The 22,195-nt window shown below is 37.4% G+C and overlaps 1 protein-coding gene across 2 annotated transcripts in view; it reads right to left on the bottom strand.

Moving 5' to 3' along the window:
* The window catches only part of LOC123559602 (BAG family molecular chaperone regulator 1-like), a 71,538-nt gene that overhangs the window by 20,547 nt on the left and 28,796 nt on the right, over window positions 1-22,195 (bottom strand). For both annotated transcript variants that reach the window (XM_045351571.2, XM_045351572.2), the window contains exons 2-3: window positions 7,421-7,555; window positions 4,078-4,160 (exon numbers count right to left, since the gene is read on the bottom strand). In XM_045351571.2, the coding sequence (XP_045207506.2) occupies window positions 4,078-4,160; window positions 7,421-7,555 (218 nt within the window). The remainder of the gene's footprint in view (window positions 1-4,077; window positions 4,161-7,420; window positions 7,556-22,195) is intronic.

Genomic DNA, 22,195 nt, shown 5'->3' with positions numbered 1-22,195 from the left:
CCGCTGCATATGTATGACAAAAACAACAACAAAATAGTGATGATGATAAAGAGCACACTAAAATCTTTTGTGAAAATTAAGGCACATGCAAATGAGCGCTTTAACAATTTCAAGATAAGTCTGTATCAAAAGTCTGTATCAAAAGAGGTGTGTATGAATGGAAAAGGAAAGCAAATGTGACCACTTGTGGAATACACCAAACTGTCTTTTATCAATTGTAGAAATTATTAATGCTTATCAGTATGAGGGATTTTTCCAAAGGATGATGTTGCTCTGCAAGAAAAGCTATCTAGAACAATGTGAAACAACAAGTTTGAATCAAATCCATTTAGTAACTAGAGCTATCACTGAAGGTGATGAATGTACACCCCCCCACCCCTCCCCCGCACGCACTGACACAGTACATTGCAATTTGATGCACACAAGATAGCATAATTATGTGGACTGTATGTATATAGACTCTATGTATATAGCATAGTAACAAAACTACTGTGCCTATGGAGCCTGCATATCACAGAAACTGCCAAAAATTATGCCCCTTTTTCGACTTAACTTACTCTTTAACTTACTGATCCCAATCAAGCTATCAAGTTTAAGGGTTCTTTGTGAAGTGATTCTCAAGTTACCGTGCAGAAACAGTTTTTAAGGTTCAGGTCCCTGTGACCTTGACCTACTGAACCCCAAAACAATAGGAGTCTTCTACTTTATAAGCACAATCATGCTATCAAGTTTGAAGGTTCTGGGTCAAGTGGTTCTCAAGTTTTTGAGCAGTAACCGTTTTCATGATTCAGGCCCCTATGACTTTGACCATTGACCTAGTGACCACACAAACTTAAGGGGGTCATCTACTACATAAGCCCAATCATGCTAAGTTTAAGGTTCTGGGTCAAGTGGTTCTCAAGTTACTAGGTTCTACTGACAGATGCACATAAGAAAAATTTAGCCTGAATTTTAAGTTAAAGTGGGGTGGGTGGGAAAGCTGTAATTCATGAAATATGGGTGTGAGAGTTACGGCACTTGTGGCATATGATGTGGGTGAGGATGTAGACTAATTATATCAAATCTGAATCAAATCCCTTCCGTAGCATCAAAGAAATTGTGAAAATGCATTAAAACTTCAACCTCAAATTTTAAGTAAAAAGAGGGTATAATTAAATTATTCATGAAATATTAATGAAAGCGTTATTCCCCATGTGTCATATGATGTAGGTGATGATGAGGAATAAATGTTTTATGCTTGAAGCAATTCCATCAGGTAATAACAGTGATAAAGCGAAAGTGCATCAAAAGTTTATCCAAGGTAGGATAGCTTTCCAAATACTTTGTATGGGCCAGCTAAGAAGTGAATGAAGTATTGCCATGCATTACAAAGTCCCCTACTGGAAGATAACTAATTTTCCCTACTGCATTATAACATAATGATCTGATATTTGACAATTATGTATAAACAATATTATATTATATATATATATATAACATGTTCTAACACAAAGTTTAAGATTAAAATTTGCACATACAAAACAAGAGCTGTCCATACGACAGCCAGTGCTCTAATATCCGAATTGTTGTCACAGAAGCAGGAATATCATGTTAAAATATCTAGAGAGTTACAATTCAGTTTCTGCATTGGTTTTGGAGATACTAGTAACTTGCATGCAAAACTTTAACCAGGATTTTCTAAGTCTAAAAGGGGGAATAATTTGGCCAAAATGCATGCATGTCAGAGTTATGGGCTAAACTTGCGACCTCACGTGATAACATGGACGACTACAGACAGAAGGCTATCACAATGGTTCAGCTTAAGCACTTGAGCTAAAAAGCTGACATATATTTTCACTGACTCCACACCCTCAGACCAGCCCCTACAGCAGATATCTCAATACCAACTTTTTATCAGGAATTTGGGATGTGACTGCTACAATATATGTTTTTGTTTTGTTTTTTATTGTTGGGTTTAGAAACATACCTACACAATTCAGGTGATACGGCTTTCCACAGCACCCAGGTAGTATCAGTTACATTCTGTAAGCAAGGTCCATGTATTCCTAGCATAAAGAATTTTACTTCCAAACTGAGGTTCTGAACCCATCTATGAGACAATTGCTTTGAAGTCAGCAACTTTAAACACCTGACCATGTAGGCTCCACTATAATGTGTGTTGGTAAGTATAGACATAGGAAATAGAGATCAATATAATTGCACCTTTACTAATCCTACCAGGTGTTCTGTATTACAAAGGTGGATCTATTGTGACATTTTGATACAAGCAAAACTGTATTATCTGCACTATTATTTACCTACTGGTACTTCATTTTATTATTGGCTTGTTAAAAGTTAATTTTTAGCTCGACTATTCGAAGAATAAGTAGAGCTATCCTACTCACCACGGCGTCGGCGTCGGCGTCACACCCTGGTTAAGTTTTTCGTACCAGTCCACATTTTGACAAAGTCTTTTGAGATAAAGCTTTGAAACTTTCAACACTTGTTTACCATCACCATGTCCAGTTATAGGCAAGAGTACATAACTCTGTCAAACATTTTGACTGAATTATGGCCCCTTTTGACTTAGAAATCTTGGTTAAGTTTTTCGTACCAGTTCATATTTTGACAAAGTCTTTTGAGAAAAAGCTTTGAAACTTTCAAACTTGTTTACCATCACCATGTCCAGTTGTAGGCAAGTACATAACTCCATCAAGCATTTTGGTTGAATTACGCCCCTTTTTGACTTAGAAATCTTGGTTAAGTTTTTCGTACCAGTCCACATTTTGACAAAGTCTTTTGAGATAAAGCTTTGAAACTTTCAACACTTGTTTACCATCACAATGTCCAGTTGTAGGCAAGAGTACATAACTCCATCAAGCATTTTGACTGAATTATGGCCCCTTTTGACTTAGAAATCTTGGTTAAGTTTTTCGTACCAGTTAATATTTTGTGTAAAGTGTTTGACATATTGGCTTTGAAACTTTTATATCTTGTTCAGTATAATAGTCTCTATCAAAGGCAAGAGTACATAACTCTCTCATCTTTTTTGGCTGAATTATGGCCCTTTTTGAACTTGGAAATTGGTTTTGTTTTATATATGTCCATGTTTTGTCAAGACTATTTGACATTTTGGCTTTTAAACTTTAAACACTTGTTTATCATTATGATTTCCATCTGTAGGCAAGAGTACATAACTCTGACAACTATTTTGACTGAATTATGGCCCTTTTTGAACTTTGAAATTTGTTCAGTTTTTTTTTAACAAGTCAGCGTTTTGTCAAAATTATTTGAACTGTGGCTTTGAAACTTTTAACACTAGTTTATCAACATGATTTCCATCTGTAGGCAAGAGTACATAACTCTGTCAACTATTTTGACTGAATTATGGCCCTTTTTGGACTTGGAAATTAGTTAAATTTTTCATATAAGTCCATGTTTTGCCAGACATATAACTTAACATATTTGCCATCATGGTCACACATTGCCAGTTAGTGCAAGACTAATCGAAATCCACAAATACAGGAACATTTTTTGTTTATCCATTTTTTTGTTTAGTCTGAAAAACTATGGAAATATTTTGACCCCATTCTTCAATCAATTCTTCGAATAGTCGAGCGCGCTGTCATCCGACAGCTCTTGTTTACCATATGTAAGTTGACAGAATCATAGGAACCATGTCTTGAGGGGTAAATCAAACACAAATGAATAAATCCTTAATGATTTTGTTGTGCAAAAAAGTATGATATTGTGTCTTAAACAGTTTTCATTTTCCACTCAATTGTGTAATTGCAAGGGAAGTAAACTAATAGATATCTACTTATAAGTACTAGCCCAAGGCAAGAGTTGTCATTCTTTGTGGATCACAACTTTAAATTAAAAATTAAAACTTCTGTTATTGATATTAACAAAACTATCATAAACTTCACATTTGTGAAATCATTTTTGGTTATTTCAAGGATTTGGAAATTAATTTCTAGACTTTATTTAATGTAATTCTATCATTGAAAATTTTAGGGCCTATCTCTAGTAAGTAAATGCTGATATAAAAGTAAAACAGATGATCTGTATATCTATCACTGTCCTCTTGTTTCTTACCTTTTTCCCAATTAACATCACTTTTGCTCCAGCTTTCAAACCAAGTGCAACAAGATCTTCTTTTGGGTTTTTGAGAGATTTTCCTACAAAATCAAATCACAATATAACAAGAGCCGTTCGTAAAACACGTATGCGTCCCTCACTCCACCCAAGATGTGTTGTGCCATTTTTAATATGACCTTGACTTACTAACCCCCAAAACAGTTGGGATAATCTACTTCATAAGCCCAATCATGCTACCAAATGTGAAGATACAATCTCAAAGTGGTTCTGAAGTTTTCAAGGTTCAGGCCCTGTCACCTTGATCTTTGACTTACTGACCTAAAAATACAATGATTCATATCAAGTGTGAAGACTGTTGGTCAAGTGGTTCTAAAGTTACCATGCAGAAATAGTTTTCAATGTTCAGGTTCCTGTGACCTTAACCGTTGACTTATTGACCCCAAAAACAATAGGGGTCATGTACTTCATATGCCCAACAATTCTAACAAGTTTGAAGGTTCTGGGTCAAGTGGGTCTCAAATTATTGAGCGTAAACTGTTTTCAAGGTTAAGGCCCTGTGACCTTGACCTTTGACTTACTGACCCCAAAAACATTTGGGGTCATCTTCTTCTAAAGCCCGGTCATGCTATCAAGTTTAAAGGTTCTGGGTCAAGTGGTTCTCAAGTTACTGGGCTGAAACCTTTATCAAGGTTCAGGCCCCTGTGACTCTGACCTTTGCTCTATTGACCAAACAAATGGTTAGGGTCATCTACTTGATAAGCCTAATCATGCTACCAAGTTTGAAGGTTCTGGGTCAAGTTGTTATCAAGTTATTTGGTGGAAACAATTTTCAAGGTTCAAGCCCCCTGTGACCTTGACCTTTTACCTATTGACACCAAAAAATATGGGGGACATCTACTTCATAAGCCCAATCATGCTACCAAGTTTGAATGTTCTGAGCCAGGTGGTTTTAATGTTATTGGGTGAAAACCCTTCACTCTATGGACCGACTGACCAACCAACTTAAGCAACAGACAGGTGCAAAGCAATATACACCAGCTTCCTCGAAGGGGTGCATAATTATCAAACAGATTAAAAAAATTTAATTACTAGCTTAGGCATTCTGTATGTGAAAAACAACTTAATCCTTACTGATCCACATTACTTGGTACCAAATAAAAAGTTTACAGAATCACCTTCTCAGACAATATAATTATAAAACAAGAGGCCCAAATGGGCCTAAGTTGCTCACCTGAAAAGGGCCTTGATATTTTAACCTTGTTGAAATGGTTCCAAAAAAAAATAAGAGGTACAATATAAAATCTGCTGAGAACACCTATTTAACTGAGTATTTATGTTCCTTTATTCTTGATGTAAGAAATCTAACCAGGGATGTGAAAAGACTTCAAGGAATGTAAAACTCAACATTCATTTTACATGGCCTACACTGATATTTGATATAGACACAGTCATTTCTACAAAATGTTCTCTAAATCAAACCTATTATAAAATACAATTACCAGTAGAACAGGCTATTTGTCCATAAAGGCTAAAATCTATGGCATGTTCTTAAATCTGATCTGACCTGCCCTGGCCTAGGCCAGTAATTTGTCAATGTTGTAAAGGGTGATAGCAATTTCAGTAGCAATTTCAAAATCTGGCTTCAGGGACTGCCCTCAATTGAGGAGTAAGTCAAGATATTTCAGACATTATATGAGCATAATTTGATGAAAAAAAAATCTAACTGCCTGTGGTGGGATTCTAACCCGGGTCGCTCGAGTGCTAGTTCAATGCTCTAACCACTGTGCCAAAGAATCGGCTCTCGCAGTTGTCAGAGATTGGCTTTAAACGTACAGGCTATGCGTAAGCGACCGTAATACTGTACACAAGTACAAAAAGATTCATATATTAATTTAAAATAAACCGATGTGAAAATGAGGGAAGGGAAGTTTCTCAAACGATTGCTTAATAGATACATTTTGCAGACAACTGTACCTGCTTGGGCCAGTTTTATGTGGTCGCTGGTAACGTAATGGATAAGTCACACAGAATGCATTTATGTAGTAAAAACATTATTTTTTGCTCCAGTGGTCCCTAAAAGGAGTCAAACTTCCCCACTGGAACAAATTTGGGAGAGGACCATAAAATGATGCTATCAATTATAAGAAAAAATTGTTTAAAGGTACAGTTGAAACCCTGTATCGGATCAAGCATTTCATTTCAAGATAACCGAAATTCAACTTAAAACATGTTTTCGGGATGAGACTTGAAAATGTCTTTCAGATAGCCGAAATTTTGAGCTAAGCGAGTTCGAGGTATTGAGTTTTACCTCTATTACTATTTCTAGCTCAGCTGCCCCTAAAAGGGGCCTAGCACCCCCACTTAAATAAAACTGGGAAAGAACCTTATGATGCTACAGACAAAGTTAAATGGAGGTCTATCAAACGAATACTGGTAGTTTATATTTTTCAATACAAAATATCTGTGCAACTATGAAGTGTGGCTTTAATTTCAAGTTTAGAAAACATTTTGCTCTCTTGAAACCTCAAAATGTATTGATAGTTTACACTTATGAAAACAGTCTGACTTGCCAAGCTTTTTCCAGAATCCATACAGACAAGTAGAATTTTCCTATAATTTACAACATAACCATTACAGGGACAAGTAGAAAATACCTCTTGGGGAAAAAAAGCACAAACATGTCAAAATAAGAATTTGTTGCCCCTGAAGTAATAATGCAGTGGTAAAAATCTTTCATTTCATTATTCCCCACCAAAAGTGAGGTATAAGGATTTGGCATTGTTTGTCAGTCTGTTTGTCTGTCCTGTGCGCGAGTGTGTGTCCTTCCAAAAATGGAAATGCTTCTACTTCAAGAAGTATTTCAGCTAGAATCACCAAACCTTACATGATTATCAACTAGCACAGGACCTATGCTCACATAATTATCTTTCATCAGGATCTCATCAGTAACTGCAGAGTTATTACCCTTTAATTGTTTTAAACTTCATAAATATATTTAGAAATCAAAATTAATATCTTCCAAAATATAGTCCCCTCATTCAAGGGATATAAATTCACAGAATTTGCTTGTTGTTTTCAATGTCATAAGCACTATTTTGTTCAATTGTTTTTCACTATTATTACATACTGTTGACTTCTCTGCAATGAAAACAAATCAGTACTGAGATTAATTATAAATGCCAGTCCTAGATTACTATCTTTACATTCCTGGAATATAGAAACAAGGAGAGGATGTATATTTTTTAGCAAGAAGTGACCTAATTCATCATTATCCTGTCACATATCACTGAACATAAGGAAATAATAATGGGATGACCTATTAGTTCCATATGCAACTTACCTTTATATATCAGCTTTTGAGCCTCTGCTGGGATTTCAGTAAGACTGTAAACAGCATCAGTAAGATGTCTGACACACAGTGGATCACCAGCCTCATTTTCCGGCAAATGTAACTTCACATCATATTTTTTGGGGCCTAAAATTACAAGACAGTAAAACAAGAGCTATACGTGGAGACAGTAGGCCCATTTTGTTTCAATGTTTTTAGTGAAACAGGTCATATCTGAGGAAATTCAAACTATCAATCAGAGCTCCAGATATGCTGCATATTTGCATATTTACACAATTAAAGTTGCAGAAAACCCAACTTAATTCATACAGTGTGCGTACTGAAACGCAATCAAAATTCCTAACACCCAATTCATTAACAAGAGGACCATGATGGTCCTGAATCGCTCACCTCTTCCCACATGACCCAGTTTTGAGTATGACATCGTTTTTGACCAACTTTCATGAAGATCCCATGAAAAATGTGATCTCTAGAGTGGTCACAATGTTTTTCTATTTTTAGACCTACTGACCTAGTTTTTGAAGGCACGTGACCCAGTTTCAAACTTGACCTAGATATCATCAAGATGAACATTCTGACCAACTTTCATAAAGATCCCATGAAAAATGTGACCTCTAGAGTGGTCACAAGGTTTTTCTATTTTTAGACCTACTGACCTAGTTTTTGACCGCACGTGACCAAGTTTCGAACTTGACCTAGATATCATCAAGATGAACATTCTGACCAACATTCATGAAGATCCCATGAAAAATGTGACCTCTAGAGTGGTCACAAGGTTTTTCTATTTTTAGACCTACTGACCTAGTTTTTGAAGGCACGTGACCAAGTTTCAAACTTGACCTAGATATCATCAAGATGAACATTCTGACAAACTTTCATAAAGATCCCATGAAAAATGTGACCTCTAGAGTGGTCACAAGGTTTTTCTATTTTTAGACCTACTGACCTAGTTTTTGAACGCACGTGACCCAGTTTCGAACTTGACCTAGATATCATCAAGATGAACATTCTGACCAACTTTCATGAAGATCCCATGAAAAATGTGACCTCTAGAGTGGTCACAAGGTTTTTCTATTTTTAGACCTACTGACCTAGTTTTTGACCGCACGTGACCCAGTTTCGAACTTGACCTAGATATCATCAAGATGAACATTCTGACCAACTTTCATGAAGATCCCATGAAAAATGTGACCTCTAGAGTGGTCACAAGGTTTTTCTATTTTTAGACCTACTGACCTAGTTTTTGAAGGCACTTGACCCAGTTTCGAACTTGACCTAGATATCATCAAGATGAACAATCTGACCAACTTTCATGAAGATCCCATAAAAAATGTGACCTCTAGAGTGGTCACAAGGTTTTTCTATTTTAAGACCTACTGACCAAGTTTTTGATGGCACGTGACCCAGTTTCGAACTTGACCTAGATATCATCAAGATGAACATTCTGACCAACTTTCATGAAGATCCCATGAAAAATGTGACCTCTAGAGTGGTCACAAGGTTTTTCTATTTTTAGACCTACTGACCTAGTTTTTGACTGCATGTGACCCAGTTTCGAACTTGACCTAGATATCATCAAGATGAACATTCTGACCAACTTTCATGAAGATCACATGAAAAATGTGACCTCTAGAGTGGTCACAAGGTTTTTCTATTTTTAGACCTACTGACCTAGTTTTTGACCGCACATGACCCAGTTTCGAACTTGACCTAGATATCATCAAGATGAACATTCTGACCACTTTTCATAAAGATCCCATGAAAAATGTGACCTCTAGAGTGGTCACAAGCAAAAAGTTTACGGACGGACGCACGGACGGACGCACAGACGGACGGACGGACGATGGACGACGGACACTGCGCGATCACAAAAGCTCACCTTGTCACTTTGTGACAGGTGAGCTAAAAATCGCTTGCTTATCGCATGTTTTGTATTATAGAACAGGTATGAGACTTTAATGCTAGACAACAGACTGGTTATACTTTACAGCAGAACAGGTAGCTATTTATCGGAAAAAGCACATGACCATTCAGTCTGTTTATTTATTTATTTGGGTTTTACGGCGCACCAACACAGTATAGGTTATATGGCGCCAAACAGGACTACAAATTTGTATACCTGCTGGAATCACAAAGTTACAGCAAAACCAAGTGTTAAGACCCTATTAGTCGCCTCTTATGATCATGCAAGGGTAAGGCAGTGGTTCCAATTCTTTTCATACACAGAACGTCCCAGAACCACATGGGGCCCATTCAGTCTGATCAGTGTTATTTAAACACTTTGGAAACAAAAAATTACACTGATAAAATGACCACTTCTAGTTAGGGCTAGCTCAATATACCGGTATATCGATATGAATTGAATATTCATGCTTACACTGATACCGTGATACGCGTATCAACTTTCGTCGTGTATCAATACATTCAGTGATGCCCCTTTTAACACAAAATGAAATTAAGCTTCTTCATTTTTTTTATCACTTTACACTTAATTATTCAGAGAAAGGTACACTCGAAACCCGTTATAACGCTACTCGATATACCGCGGTATTCATTATAACGCGGTAGCTTCTTGGCTCCGGAATTTTCTTGGGTTAAAAAAAAAAAAAAAAAAAAATTTTTTTTTTTACCCCAGAAAATTCCGAGTCCACGGATGTTATTTAATTTGATCATAACCAGCGTTAAAACTACGTGCACCTGTACATTGTACTTTAACACCTTTGCCATGACAACTGTGTCAAAAATCAATAATTGTTTGCTGGCTTACTTGTTTGCGTATCGCCTTTGTTAAAGTTTGAATACATGAAGACATGTGACAATTAGGCAATCAGTACCGTGTCAAAAATAGATTGTTTGCATAACAAGCGTGTAAAATTGGTCAGTCAACTATCAAACCGATTAAGTTTGCACCAATTAAGCGGATGACATGAACACTTGAGTGAATAAAAAATTGAACAACATGCCCAGTTTTGTAATAAAATGCAGCCGTTCATCATTCTCAGTTCATCGGAATTTGCGAAGAAGCCATATTGAGAATGTTCTCCCTTTTTAATATCGTATATATACGACGGCGATTTAACAATTTTCTATCTTATTTATCGATTTTCTTCATGTATTCAAAATTAAATTTTTTAAGACTGTCCATGGTTTATTCTCTTTTAGTTACATAAACCCCAAGTGCAATTGCATTGCGTATGTAATTCTCATGACCGCGCACTCCTCACACAGCGTTATACATGTTTACTTCCAGGATAAACAATTCTAACTTTCTTTTAGAATCACGACAAAATGAGAAGATGACACAGCGTTATAATTCTTTTAATGTATTTTTCAGTAGCATCTATGGTAAATAAATGTCCCGTTTATACGATTCTTATTTCTTATTAACATAAAACAGCGTCCAAAATACATTACCGGTGGGTGGGGTATTGCATTTACCGCTGATACGATCAATCCGCGTTATATATTTAACCCCGCTAGATCCGCGGGTCTCGAACCATGGACCCCGATGACAGCGTTATAACAGGGTCCCAGTGTACTATATTTTCCTAACCCTGGACCGCCATTATATCCCAAAAACAGTCACTGATACTTTCACTTTTTGTTTTGACAGCTGAGTTCAAAGACATCCGCTGACAAGCATGACGTCTCAAGTAAATCTGGAAATTCCGTTTTTCACTGGCTTTTTATTTTTATTCACGCACTGACTGGAAATTATTCGCTAACAAGAGTGCCAGAATGTCACAATATACGCCAGTCACAGCAAATTTCTTTACACTAGCACCATTATTTGCAAATGGAATTTCAATTTTGTGGTTGTTTAGTAATTACTGTAATTCTTTTGTTTTTCTAAGTCCACAAAAAAACCAGGTAGAGATACCTTAAAATACACCTAAAATTTGAAAGTAACATCTATGTTGTACCACAGAAATATGGACTTGGTTTTTTCCTACGGTCAATTATAACAAGAGTGCCAGAATGTCACAATATACGCACTTCACAGCAAATTTCTTTACACTAGCACCTGTATTTGCAAATGGAATTTTAATTTTGTGGTTGTTTAGTAATTATTGTAATTGTTTTGTTATGTTGTACCACAGAAAAGTGGTCTTGGTTTTTCCCTGCAGTCAATTATAAAAAAAGTTACAATATAAGTTATTTATAGTAACAACTAAGGGAAGTTAATCTAAAAAGAACAAGAGGGCCATGAAGGCCCTGTATCGCTCACCTGACCTATTGACCTAAAGATCATCAAGATCAACATTCTGACCAAGTTTCATTAAGATATGGTCATAAATGTAGCCTCTAAAGTGTTAACTAGCTTTTCCTTTGATTTGACCCGGTGACCTAGTTTTTGCCCCCACATGACCCAGATTCGAACTTGACCTAAAGATCATCAAGATTAACATTCTGATTAAGTTTCATGAAGATACAGTCATAAATCTGGCCTCTAGAGTCTTAACAAGCTTTTCCTTTGATTTGACCTAGTGACCTAGTTTTTTAACACACCTGACCCAGATTTAAGCTTGACCTATAGATCATCAAGATTAACATTCTGACCAAGTTTCATTAAGATATGGTCATAAATGTGGCCTCTAAAGTGTTAACTAACTATTCCTTTTATTTGACCCCCGTGACCTAGTTTTTGACCCGACATGACCCAGATTCGAACTTGACCTAAAGACCATCAAGTTTAACATTCTGACTAAGTTTCATGAAGATATAGTCAAAAATGTGGCCTCTAGAGTGTTAACAAGCTTTTCCTTTGATATGACCTAGTGACCTAGTTTTTGACTCCATCTGACCCAGATTTAAACTTGACCTAAAGATTATCAAGATTAACATTCTGACCAAGTTTCATTAAGATATGGTCATAAACGTGGCCTCTACAGTGTTAATTAGCTTTTCCTTTGATTTGACCCGGTGACCTAGTTTTTGACCCGACATGACCCAGATTCAAAATTGCCCTAAAGATCATCAAGTTTAACATTCTGACTAAGTTTCATGAAGATATAGTCATAAATGTGGCCTCTAGAGTGTTAACAAGCTTTTCCTTTGATATGACCTAGTGACCTAGTTTTTGACCCCACCTAACCCAGATTTGAACTTGAGCTATAGATCATCAAGATTTGACCAAGTTTCATTAAGGTATGGTCATAAATGTGGCCTCTAGTGTAAACTAGCTTTCATTTGATTTGGCTTGGTGACCTAGTTTTTTATCCTACATGACCCAGATTCAAACTGGACCTTAAGATCATCAATATTAACAATCTGACCAAGTTTCATGAAGATACAGTCATAAATGCGGCTTCAACAGTGTTAACAAGCTTTTCCTTTGATTTGACCTGGTGACCTAGTTTATGATCCCAGATAACCAAATATCGAACTCGTCCAAGATTTTATTAAGGTAACATTCTGACCAAGTTTCATTAAGATTGGGCCAAAAATGTGACCTCTAGAGTGTTAACAAGCTTTTTCTTTGATTTGACCTGGTGACCTAGTTTTTGACCCCAGATGACCCGATATCGAACTCGTCCAAGATTTTATTGAGGGTAACATCCTGACCAAGTTTCATTAAGATTGGGCCAAAATTGTGACCTCTAGAGTGTTAACAAGCTTTTCCTTTGATTTGACCTGATGACCTAGTTTTTGACCCCAGATGACTTAATATCGAACTCATCCAAGATTTTATTGAGGGTAACATTCTGACCAAGTTTCATTAAGATTGGGCCAAAAATGTGACCTCTAGAGTGTTAACAAGCTTTTCCTTTGATTTGACCTGATGACCTAGTTTTTGATCCCAGATGACCCAATATCGAACTCGTCCAAGATTTTATTGAGGGTAACATTCTGACCAAGTTTCATTAAGATTGGGTCAAAAATGTGACCTCTAGAGTGTTAACAGTCAAATTGTTGACGACGGACGGACGGACGGACGACGGACGACGACGGACGCCGGACACAGGGTGATCACTAAAGCTCACCTTTGAGCACTTCGTGCTCAGGTGAGCTAAAAAAAAAAACAAAACCAAAAACCGAAAAAGTTACAATATAAGCTACAGTACAATCGCGATCCTACGAAAAGCCTAGGGACCGTCCAATTTTTTCGTAATATCGCATTTTCGTTCGAGCGTAGCATAGGAAATTTCGCTATAAAGCACCTTAATAATACGTAACCCGTGATATTTAAACATGTGATTTTCGTATCGAAGTACATGTATACCAATTTTATATGTACATCTGGGTTTACTACAAATCTTATTCGAATCTGAACTCAGATCGTATGTAGAATGTAGAACGGGTTGTTTTTTTTTCTTCACTTTTTATTCACTGTATATAAAACATATACAGGGTACACTGTTGCACGAGGAAACATCGCAATTGCATATTCCGATACCCTCAGCCACCCTTTACCAATTGTTTGGTATAATAAAACGACAATATAGACGATCAGGACTTAAATATTGTTTTATTTTCTTTATGCAGTGATTGTTTGAGATATATAGATATCGAAGCAAGTGCGACTTGTGTGCCATCCGATCGTATAATTATAGGAGAAAAAAATAACCACTAACTTGTGCATAGTGTATAGCATAATGTGTTTCGAATTTTATTACTAAGTTTTCACACTTTAATCACTGTTTACGCCCAGCTAAATGATAGTGACACTTTCAACTCTAAAGCATTTTCACGCCGTTATGGAAGGTGTGAAAACTTAAAAGATACATTCGTAAAATCGCAACTAAAACAAGTTGAAAACAGGCTTTAAGGGCATAACAATACATTGGTAGGAGCGCATTTTTCGTAAAATCGCATTTTCGTAAAACCGCCACCATTTGTTACATAGAAATAAGAAGGAAAGCAGCCGGGACCACAACACCTTTTCGTAGTATACTGGTATTTCGTTAAATTGCGATTCGTAGCATCGCGAATGCACTGTATTTATAGTAACAACAAAGGGAAGTAATTCTAAAGAAGGGACCTGCGCATGACTCTCCAACTCATGATGGTGTACAATTGTGCCAAGTTACATCAAAATCCCTCCATTCATGAAGAAGAAATGCTCCGGACAAAGTCATTCTTGTATCTGACCTTTGGCCTCTAAGTGTGACCCTGACCTTAGCCCAGGGACCTGGTTCTTCCGCAGGACACTTCGTCTCGTGGTGGTGAACATTTGTGCCAAGTTACATTAAAATCCCTCCATGCATGAAGAAGAAATGCTCCGGACAAAGTTTTTCATTCTTGTATTCTTTGACCTCTAAGTGTGACCTTGACCTTAGACCTAGGGACCTGGTTCTTGCGCATGACACTCAGTCTCGTGGTGGTGAACATTTGTGCCAAGTTAGATCAAAATCCCTCCATGCATGAAGAAGAAATGCTCCGGACAAAGTTTTCATTCTTGTATCCTTTGACCTCTCAGTGTGACCTTGATCTTAGACCTAGGGATCTGGTTCTTGCGCATGACACTCCGTCTCATGTTGGTGAACAATTGTGCCAAGTTACATCAAAATCCCTCCATGCATGAAGAAAATATGCTCCGGACAAAGTCATTCTTGAATTTGATCGTTGACCTCTAAGTGTGACCTTGACCTTAGACCTAAGGACCTGGTTCTTGCGCATGACACTTCGTCTCATAATGGTGAACAATTGTGCCAAGTTTCATCAAAATCCCTCCATGCACAAAGAAACAAGAAACGCGTCAATGCCACGAAACCAGGTTTTCAACACTTTTCATAAGAATAAACAAGAGTGCCAGAATGTCACAATATACGCCCGTCACAGCAAATTTCTTTACTCTAGCACCTGTATTTGCAGATGTAATTTTAATTTTGTGGTTGTTTAGTAATCATTGTAATTCTTTTGTTTTTCTAAGTCCACAAAAAAAACCCTTACCAGGTAGAGATACCTTAAAATACACCTAAAATTAGAAAGTAACAACTATGTTGTACCACAGAAAAGTGGTCTTGGTTTTTCCCTACGGTCAATTATAAAAAAAAAAATTGTAAGTCCACACAGAAATCCTTACCAGGTAGAGATTGGTCAAAATACACCTCAAAATTGGATGTAACATGCATGTTGTACTACAGAAAAGTGGTCTCGATTTTTCCCTACGTCTAGTAATGAAAAAGTTACAATATAAGCTATTTATAGTAACAACAAAGGGAAGTAATTCTAAAGAATGGAACTGCGCAAGACACTTTGTCTCATGATGGTGTATAATTGTGCCAAGTTACATCAAAATCCCTCTATGCATGAAGAAGATATGCTCCGGACAAACTTTTCATTCTTGTATCCTTTGACCTCTGTGACCTTGACCTTAGACCTAGGGACCTGGTTCTTGCGCATGACACTCCGTCTCATGATGGTGAACAATTGTGCCAACTTTCATCAAAATCCCTCCATGCATGTAGAAGATATGCTAACCCTAACCCTAACCTAACCCTATTTTTAGTAACAATGACCTTGACCTTGATCCCAGAAACCCCAAAATCAATCCCAAGCTACAACTTTATGTAAATTTTCTATACACCAAGTTTCATCATGATAGCTCATTCCTAAGTTAAGTTATTGACCGGAAACCCTTTTTCTATTTTAAGTAACAGTGACTTTGACCTTGACCCCAGAAACCCCAAAATCAATCCCAGCCTTTGTCTTGATATAAGCTACATACATACCAAGTTTTATTCAAATATCTTTACCGAAACAAAAGTTATTGACCGGAAACCCTTTTCTATTTTAAGTAACAGTGACCTTGACCTTGACCCCAGAAACCCCAAAATCAATCCCAGCCTTTGTCTTGATATAAGCTACATACATACCAAGTTTTATTCAAATATCTTTACCGAAACAAAAGTTATTGACCTGAAACCCTTTTTCTATTTTAAGTAACAGTGACCTTGACCTTGACCCCAGAAACCCCAAAATCAATCCCAGCCTTTGTCTTGATATAAGCTACATACATACCAAGTTTTATTCAAATATCTTTACCGAAACAAAAGTTATTGACCGGAAACCCTTTTTCTATTTTAAGTAACAGTGACCTTGACCTTGACCCCAGAAACCCCAAAATCAATCCCAGCCTTTGTCTTGATATAAGCTACATACATACCAAGTTTTATTCAAATATCTTTACCGAAACAAAAGTTATTGACCGGAAACACCAGTTTGACGCCGCCGCCGCCGCCCACCCGCCCGACCGACATCTACCCCAATCTAATAACTCAGGTTTTCAACACAAAGTCTGTGGACGCCGCCCTCCCACCCAACCGCCCGCCGACCAGGGGCGTTCCCATAAAAATGAAATGGAATCCATACGTCACGCGGTAATTTTCCATTTTGGACGTGCCTGCTACTTAATTTCAGTTACAGGTAATTCGATTTACACAGAATGATGTTGTTACTGCACGTGTTGCTGTTTTAACTTTAGCAATTTTAATAATTAAAGAAATATATTAAAAACAAAACAAACAAGTCGATCGATTATCGATTCCCATAAGTTTTACTTGTTTTGAAGTTTGCCACAAAACTTTACAGAAAAAGATCAAAATTTAATACAAAGAAATATAAAGTTATTTACCTGAAATAATCAGTTTTCCCTTCAAATCACAAACACAAGATATCTTGTATAGTGTAAAATGCGAAGTGAAGGGACTCGAGCCAGACAGTTTATATAACTGGTCCACAAAATCTGGTATCTGACAGGTTACATCATGTAATTTGATGTTAGTCTGGCTCTGCTGCTTTATCAAAGCAAATGTAAATGAAATGTACATAACATCTCTTAGCAATCTACCCTTGCAGACATATATCAAACAAAAATTGCACAGTCTTGCCTTATTTGTTCTTGTATTAGTTGCTGTTTACCAGACATCTTTATGTTTATCTTAGTTAACTATTAGTCAAAACTTGCCTTAAAGTGATAATAATCATATTTGTGTACTATGTTTAATGTTTGTAAATTTTATCCTTGTGACATTACTGTTAGATGGCCCTCTCTTTCAATTAAGTTGCTCGGACGGGCGCATGCACGCACCGACCCACCAAAAGTGATGACTAAGTCGAGCTCATCACAAGCTGACTCGACAAAAATGGCCAACTTATAAAGGCTCACGGTTGAAATTTATGACTTTCAACTTCCCTATCAACTTTCATGATCCTAGGCCTAAGCGTTCTTGAGTTATCATCCGGAAACTGTTTAACTGTTCCAGGTCACTGTGACCTTGACCTTTGAGCTACTGAATTCAAAATCTATAGGGGTCATCTGCTGGTTATGACCAACCTCCCAATCAACTTTCATGATCCTAGGCCTAAGCGTTCTTGAGTTATCATCCCGAAACTGATTGGTCTACATACCGACCAACCAACCGACATCTGCGAAACAATATAACTCTCCTTCTTCGAAGGGGGGCATAATAAAAGAATAAAAGTGAATCAAAATTCTAACATGAAATTCAAAGTAAATTGGAGGCATAATTCATAAAATATTCAAGCCAACATTATAAAAAAAACAAAGAGCTTGTAGAACACGAAATGCCCCCCTTGATGCATTCAGTAATTGCACAAGGAACAGAAATTATTTGGTCACTGTGACCTTGACCTTTGACCTACTGACCTCATAGGACTAAAGCATTTTTGAGTTACCATCCGAAAAACTTTTAACTGTTCCGGGTCAATGTGACCTTGACCTTTGAGCAACTGACCTTAAAATCAATAGGGGTCATCTGCTTCTCATGACCAGCATCCCTATCAACTTTTATGATCCTAGGCCCAAGCTTTCATGAGTTATCATCCGGAAGCTGTTTAACTGTTCTGGGTCTGTGACCTTGACCTTCGAGCAACTGACCTCAAAATCAATAGGGGTCATCTACTGATCATGACTAACCTCCCTATCAACTTTTATGATCATAGGCGCAAGCGTTCTCGAGTTATCATCCGGCAACCAAGTGGTCTACAAACCAACCGACATACTGACCGACATCTGCAAAACAATATACCCTTCGAAGGGGGGCATAAAAATTGTGTTATGATATATGACAACTAATTTAAGTTTAAATCAAATCCATTTAGCAATAACAGAGACAGAATTAAAGCTCATCAAAACTTTAACCTGAAATTCTAAATAAAAAGGGGCATAATTCATGAAATATTAATGCCACAGTTGTGGACCTTATGTCATATAATATGGTGATAATATGGAGCAATTATTTTACTGAATCAAATCCATTTCATTATAACAGAGATCAAAATTTTTACCAATAAATATGTCATAATATACTGGTCAGACTTACTTGCTTTAACAAATTAAATATTATTATTCATGTAGAAACTTCAAATGGGTTGAATTTAATTCATATTTTTAAATAAGAGACTTAAAACTTCGAAAATATGATGTGACAGGTGCGAGAAGATATCTAACCTGACACCGGTTTCAATAAACAGCAGACTGCCAATGACACTAAACTGCAGAAACAAGAGGGCCATGATGGCCCTATATATATACCAGAGTTGATCTGGCCTACTGACCTAGTTTTTGACCCCATATGATCAAGAGTTGAACTTGACCTAAATATCATTAAGACAAACATTCTGACTAAATTTCATAAAGATTTGGTTACAACTGTTGCCTCTAGAGTGTTCACAAGCTTTTCCTTTGATTTGACCGGTGACCTAGTTTTTGACCCCACATGACCCAGATTTGAACTTGACCTATAGATTATCAAAACAAACATTCTGACTAATTCTCATGAGTTTTAAATTGTGGTCTTAGAGTGTTGAAAAGATTTTCCTTTGATCTGGCCTAGTGACCTAGTTTTTGACCCCACATGACCCTAATTCAAACTTGACCTAGAAATGATTAAGACAAACATTCTGACCCAGTTTCATAAAGATTGAGTCACAAATGTGGCCTCTTAAGTGTTCACAAGCTTTTCCTTTCATTTGACCAGGTGACGTAGGTTTTGACCAAACATGAGCTAGATTCAAACCTGACCTACAAATCATCAAGCCAAACTTTCTGACTAAGTTTCATAAAGATTGGGTCACAACTGTGGCCTCTAGAGTGTTCACAAGCTTTTCCTTTTGATTTGACCAGGTGACCTAGTTTTTAATCCAACATGACCCAATTTCGAACTTGACCTTGAGATCATCAAGACTAACATTCTGACCAAGTTTCATAAAGATTGGGTCACAAATGTGGTCTTTAGAGCGTTCACTTGCTTTACCATTGATCTGACCTACTGCCTTAGTTTTTGACCCCACATAACCCAGAATCAAACTGACCTAGAGATCATCATTACTAACATTCTGACCAAGTTTCATAAAGATTGGGTCAGAAATGTGGTCTCTAGAGTGTTCACAAGCTTTTCCTTTGATCTGACCTACTGGCCTAGTTTTTAACCCCACATGACCAAGTTTCGAACTTGACTTAGAGATCATCAAGACTAACATTCTGACCAAGTTTCATAAAGATTGGGTCAGAAATGTGGTCTCTAGAGTGTTCACAAGCTTTTCCTTTGATCTGACCTACTGGCCTAGTTTTTAAACCCACATGACCAAGTTTCGAACTTGACTTAGAGATCATCAAGACTAACATTCTGACCAAGTTGCATAAAGATTGGGTCAAAAATGTGGTCTTTAGAGTGTTCACAAGCTTTTTCCTTTGATCTGATCTACTGACCTAGTTTTGACCCCACATGATCCAGTTTTGATCTTGATCTAGAGATCATCAAGACTAACATTCTGACCAAGTTTCATAAAGATTGGGTCACAAATGTGGTCTCTAGAGTGTTCACAAGCTTTTCCTTTGATCTGACCTACTGACCTAGTTTTTTATCCCACATACCCTAGTTTCAATCTTGATCTAGAGATTATCAAGACTAATATTCTGACCAAGTTTCATAAAGATTGGGTCACAAATGTGGCCTCTAGAGTGTTCACAAGGCGAATGTTGACGCACGACGGACAATGACTGGTCACAATAGCTCACCTTGAGCGCTTTGTGCTCTGGTGAGCTAAAAAAACACAAAATATACATTCATAAAATGTCAGCGAGACAAGTTTATGCTTTAATGTCAACATTAATTCATTATCAGAGATGTAAACATTACAAATACTTTGTACATGTACCAGAAAACGTTCCCAACTGATTTCATTGGGAATTTCCTAACAGAAATATGCAGAATAAGTTTGGACATGATGGAGACAGAGACAGTCAAAAACTAGAAAATGCTTTTGTAGTCTCCCCCAATGCAAAGTCCTATAGGCAAGAAGTCAATAGAGGTCAGGAGCGAAAGTCAAAGAGACACTGATGGTTGGCTGCAATAGGGATTATCTACTTGGCATGTCCAGTCATCCCGCTAAATTTCAACACTCTTGGCCTAGTGGTTCTCAAGTCACCGTTCAGGCTCCTGTGACCTTGACCTTTGATCAAGTGACCTCAAAATAAAAAGGGGTCATCTACTCTGCATGTCCAATCATCCTATTAAGTTTCAACATTGTAGGTCAAGTGGTTCTCAAGTTATTTCCAAAAAATGATTTTACATGAACAGGCCACTGTGACCTTGACCTTTAATAGACTGACCCCAAAATCAATAGGGGTCATCTACTCTGCATGTTCAATCATCCTATGAAGTTTCAACATTCTGGGTCAAGTGGTTCTCAAGTTATTGATCGAACTGGTTATCAATGTTCAGGCCCCTGTGACCTTGACCTTTAACGGAGTGACCCCAAAAACAATAGGGGTCATTTACTCTGCATGAACAATCATCCTATGAAGTTTCAACATTCTGGGTCGAGAGGTTTTCAAGTTATTGATTGGAAATGGTTTTCCATGTTCAGGCCCCTGTGGCCTTGACCTTTAACAGAGTGACCCTAAAATCGTTACGGGTCATCTACTCTGCATGACCAATCATCCTATGAAGTTTCATCATTCTGGGTCAAGTGGTTCTCAAGTTACTGACCGGAAATGGTTTTCCATGTTCAGGCCCCTGTGACCTTGACCTTTCACAGAGTGACCCCAAAATCGTTAGGGGTCATCTACTCTGCATGACCAATCATCCTATTAAGTTTCAACAATCTTGGTCAAGTGGTTCTCAAGTTACTGACCGGAAATGGTTTTCAATGGTCAGGCCCCTGTGACCTTGACCTTAAATGGAGTGACCCCAAAATCGATAGGGGTCATCTACTTTGCATGTACAATCATCCTATCAAGTTTCAACATTCTGGGTCAAGTGGTTCTCTAGTTATTGATCGGAAATGGTTTTCCATGTTCAGGCCCCTGTGACCTTGACCTTTGATGGAGTGACTCCAAAATCAATAGGGGTCATCTACTGTTTATGACCAATCATCCTATGAAGTTTCAACATTCTGGGTCAAGTGGTTCTCTAGCTATTGATCGGAAATGGTTTTCAATGTTCAGGCCCCTGTGACCTTGACCTTTGACGGAGTGACCCCAAAATCAATAGGGGTCATCTACTCTTCATGACAAATCATCCTATGAAGTCTCAACATTCTGGGTCAAGTGGTTCTCTAGTTATTGATCGGAAATGGTTTTCAATGTTCAGGCCCCCGTGACCTTGACCTTTGACGGAGTTACCCCAAAATCAATAGGGGTCATTTACTCTTCATGGCCAATCATCCTATGAAGTTTCAACATTCTGGGTTAAGTGGTTTTCTAGTTATTGATCGGAAATGGTTTTCAATGTTCAGGCCCCTGTGACCTTGACCTTTGACGGAGTGACCCCAAAAACAATAGGGGTCGTCTACTCC

Source organism: Mercenaria mercenaria, chromosome 10 (genome assembly GCF_021730395.1).
Source record: "Mercenaria mercenaria strain notata chromosome 10, MADL_Memer_1, whole genome shotgun sequence".
Classification (NCBI taxonomy): domain Eukaryota; kingdom Metazoa; phylum Mollusca; class Bivalvia; order Venerida; family Veneridae; genus Mercenaria; species Mercenaria mercenaria.
This window is presented reverse-complemented; position numbering and strand designations above follow the sequence as displayed.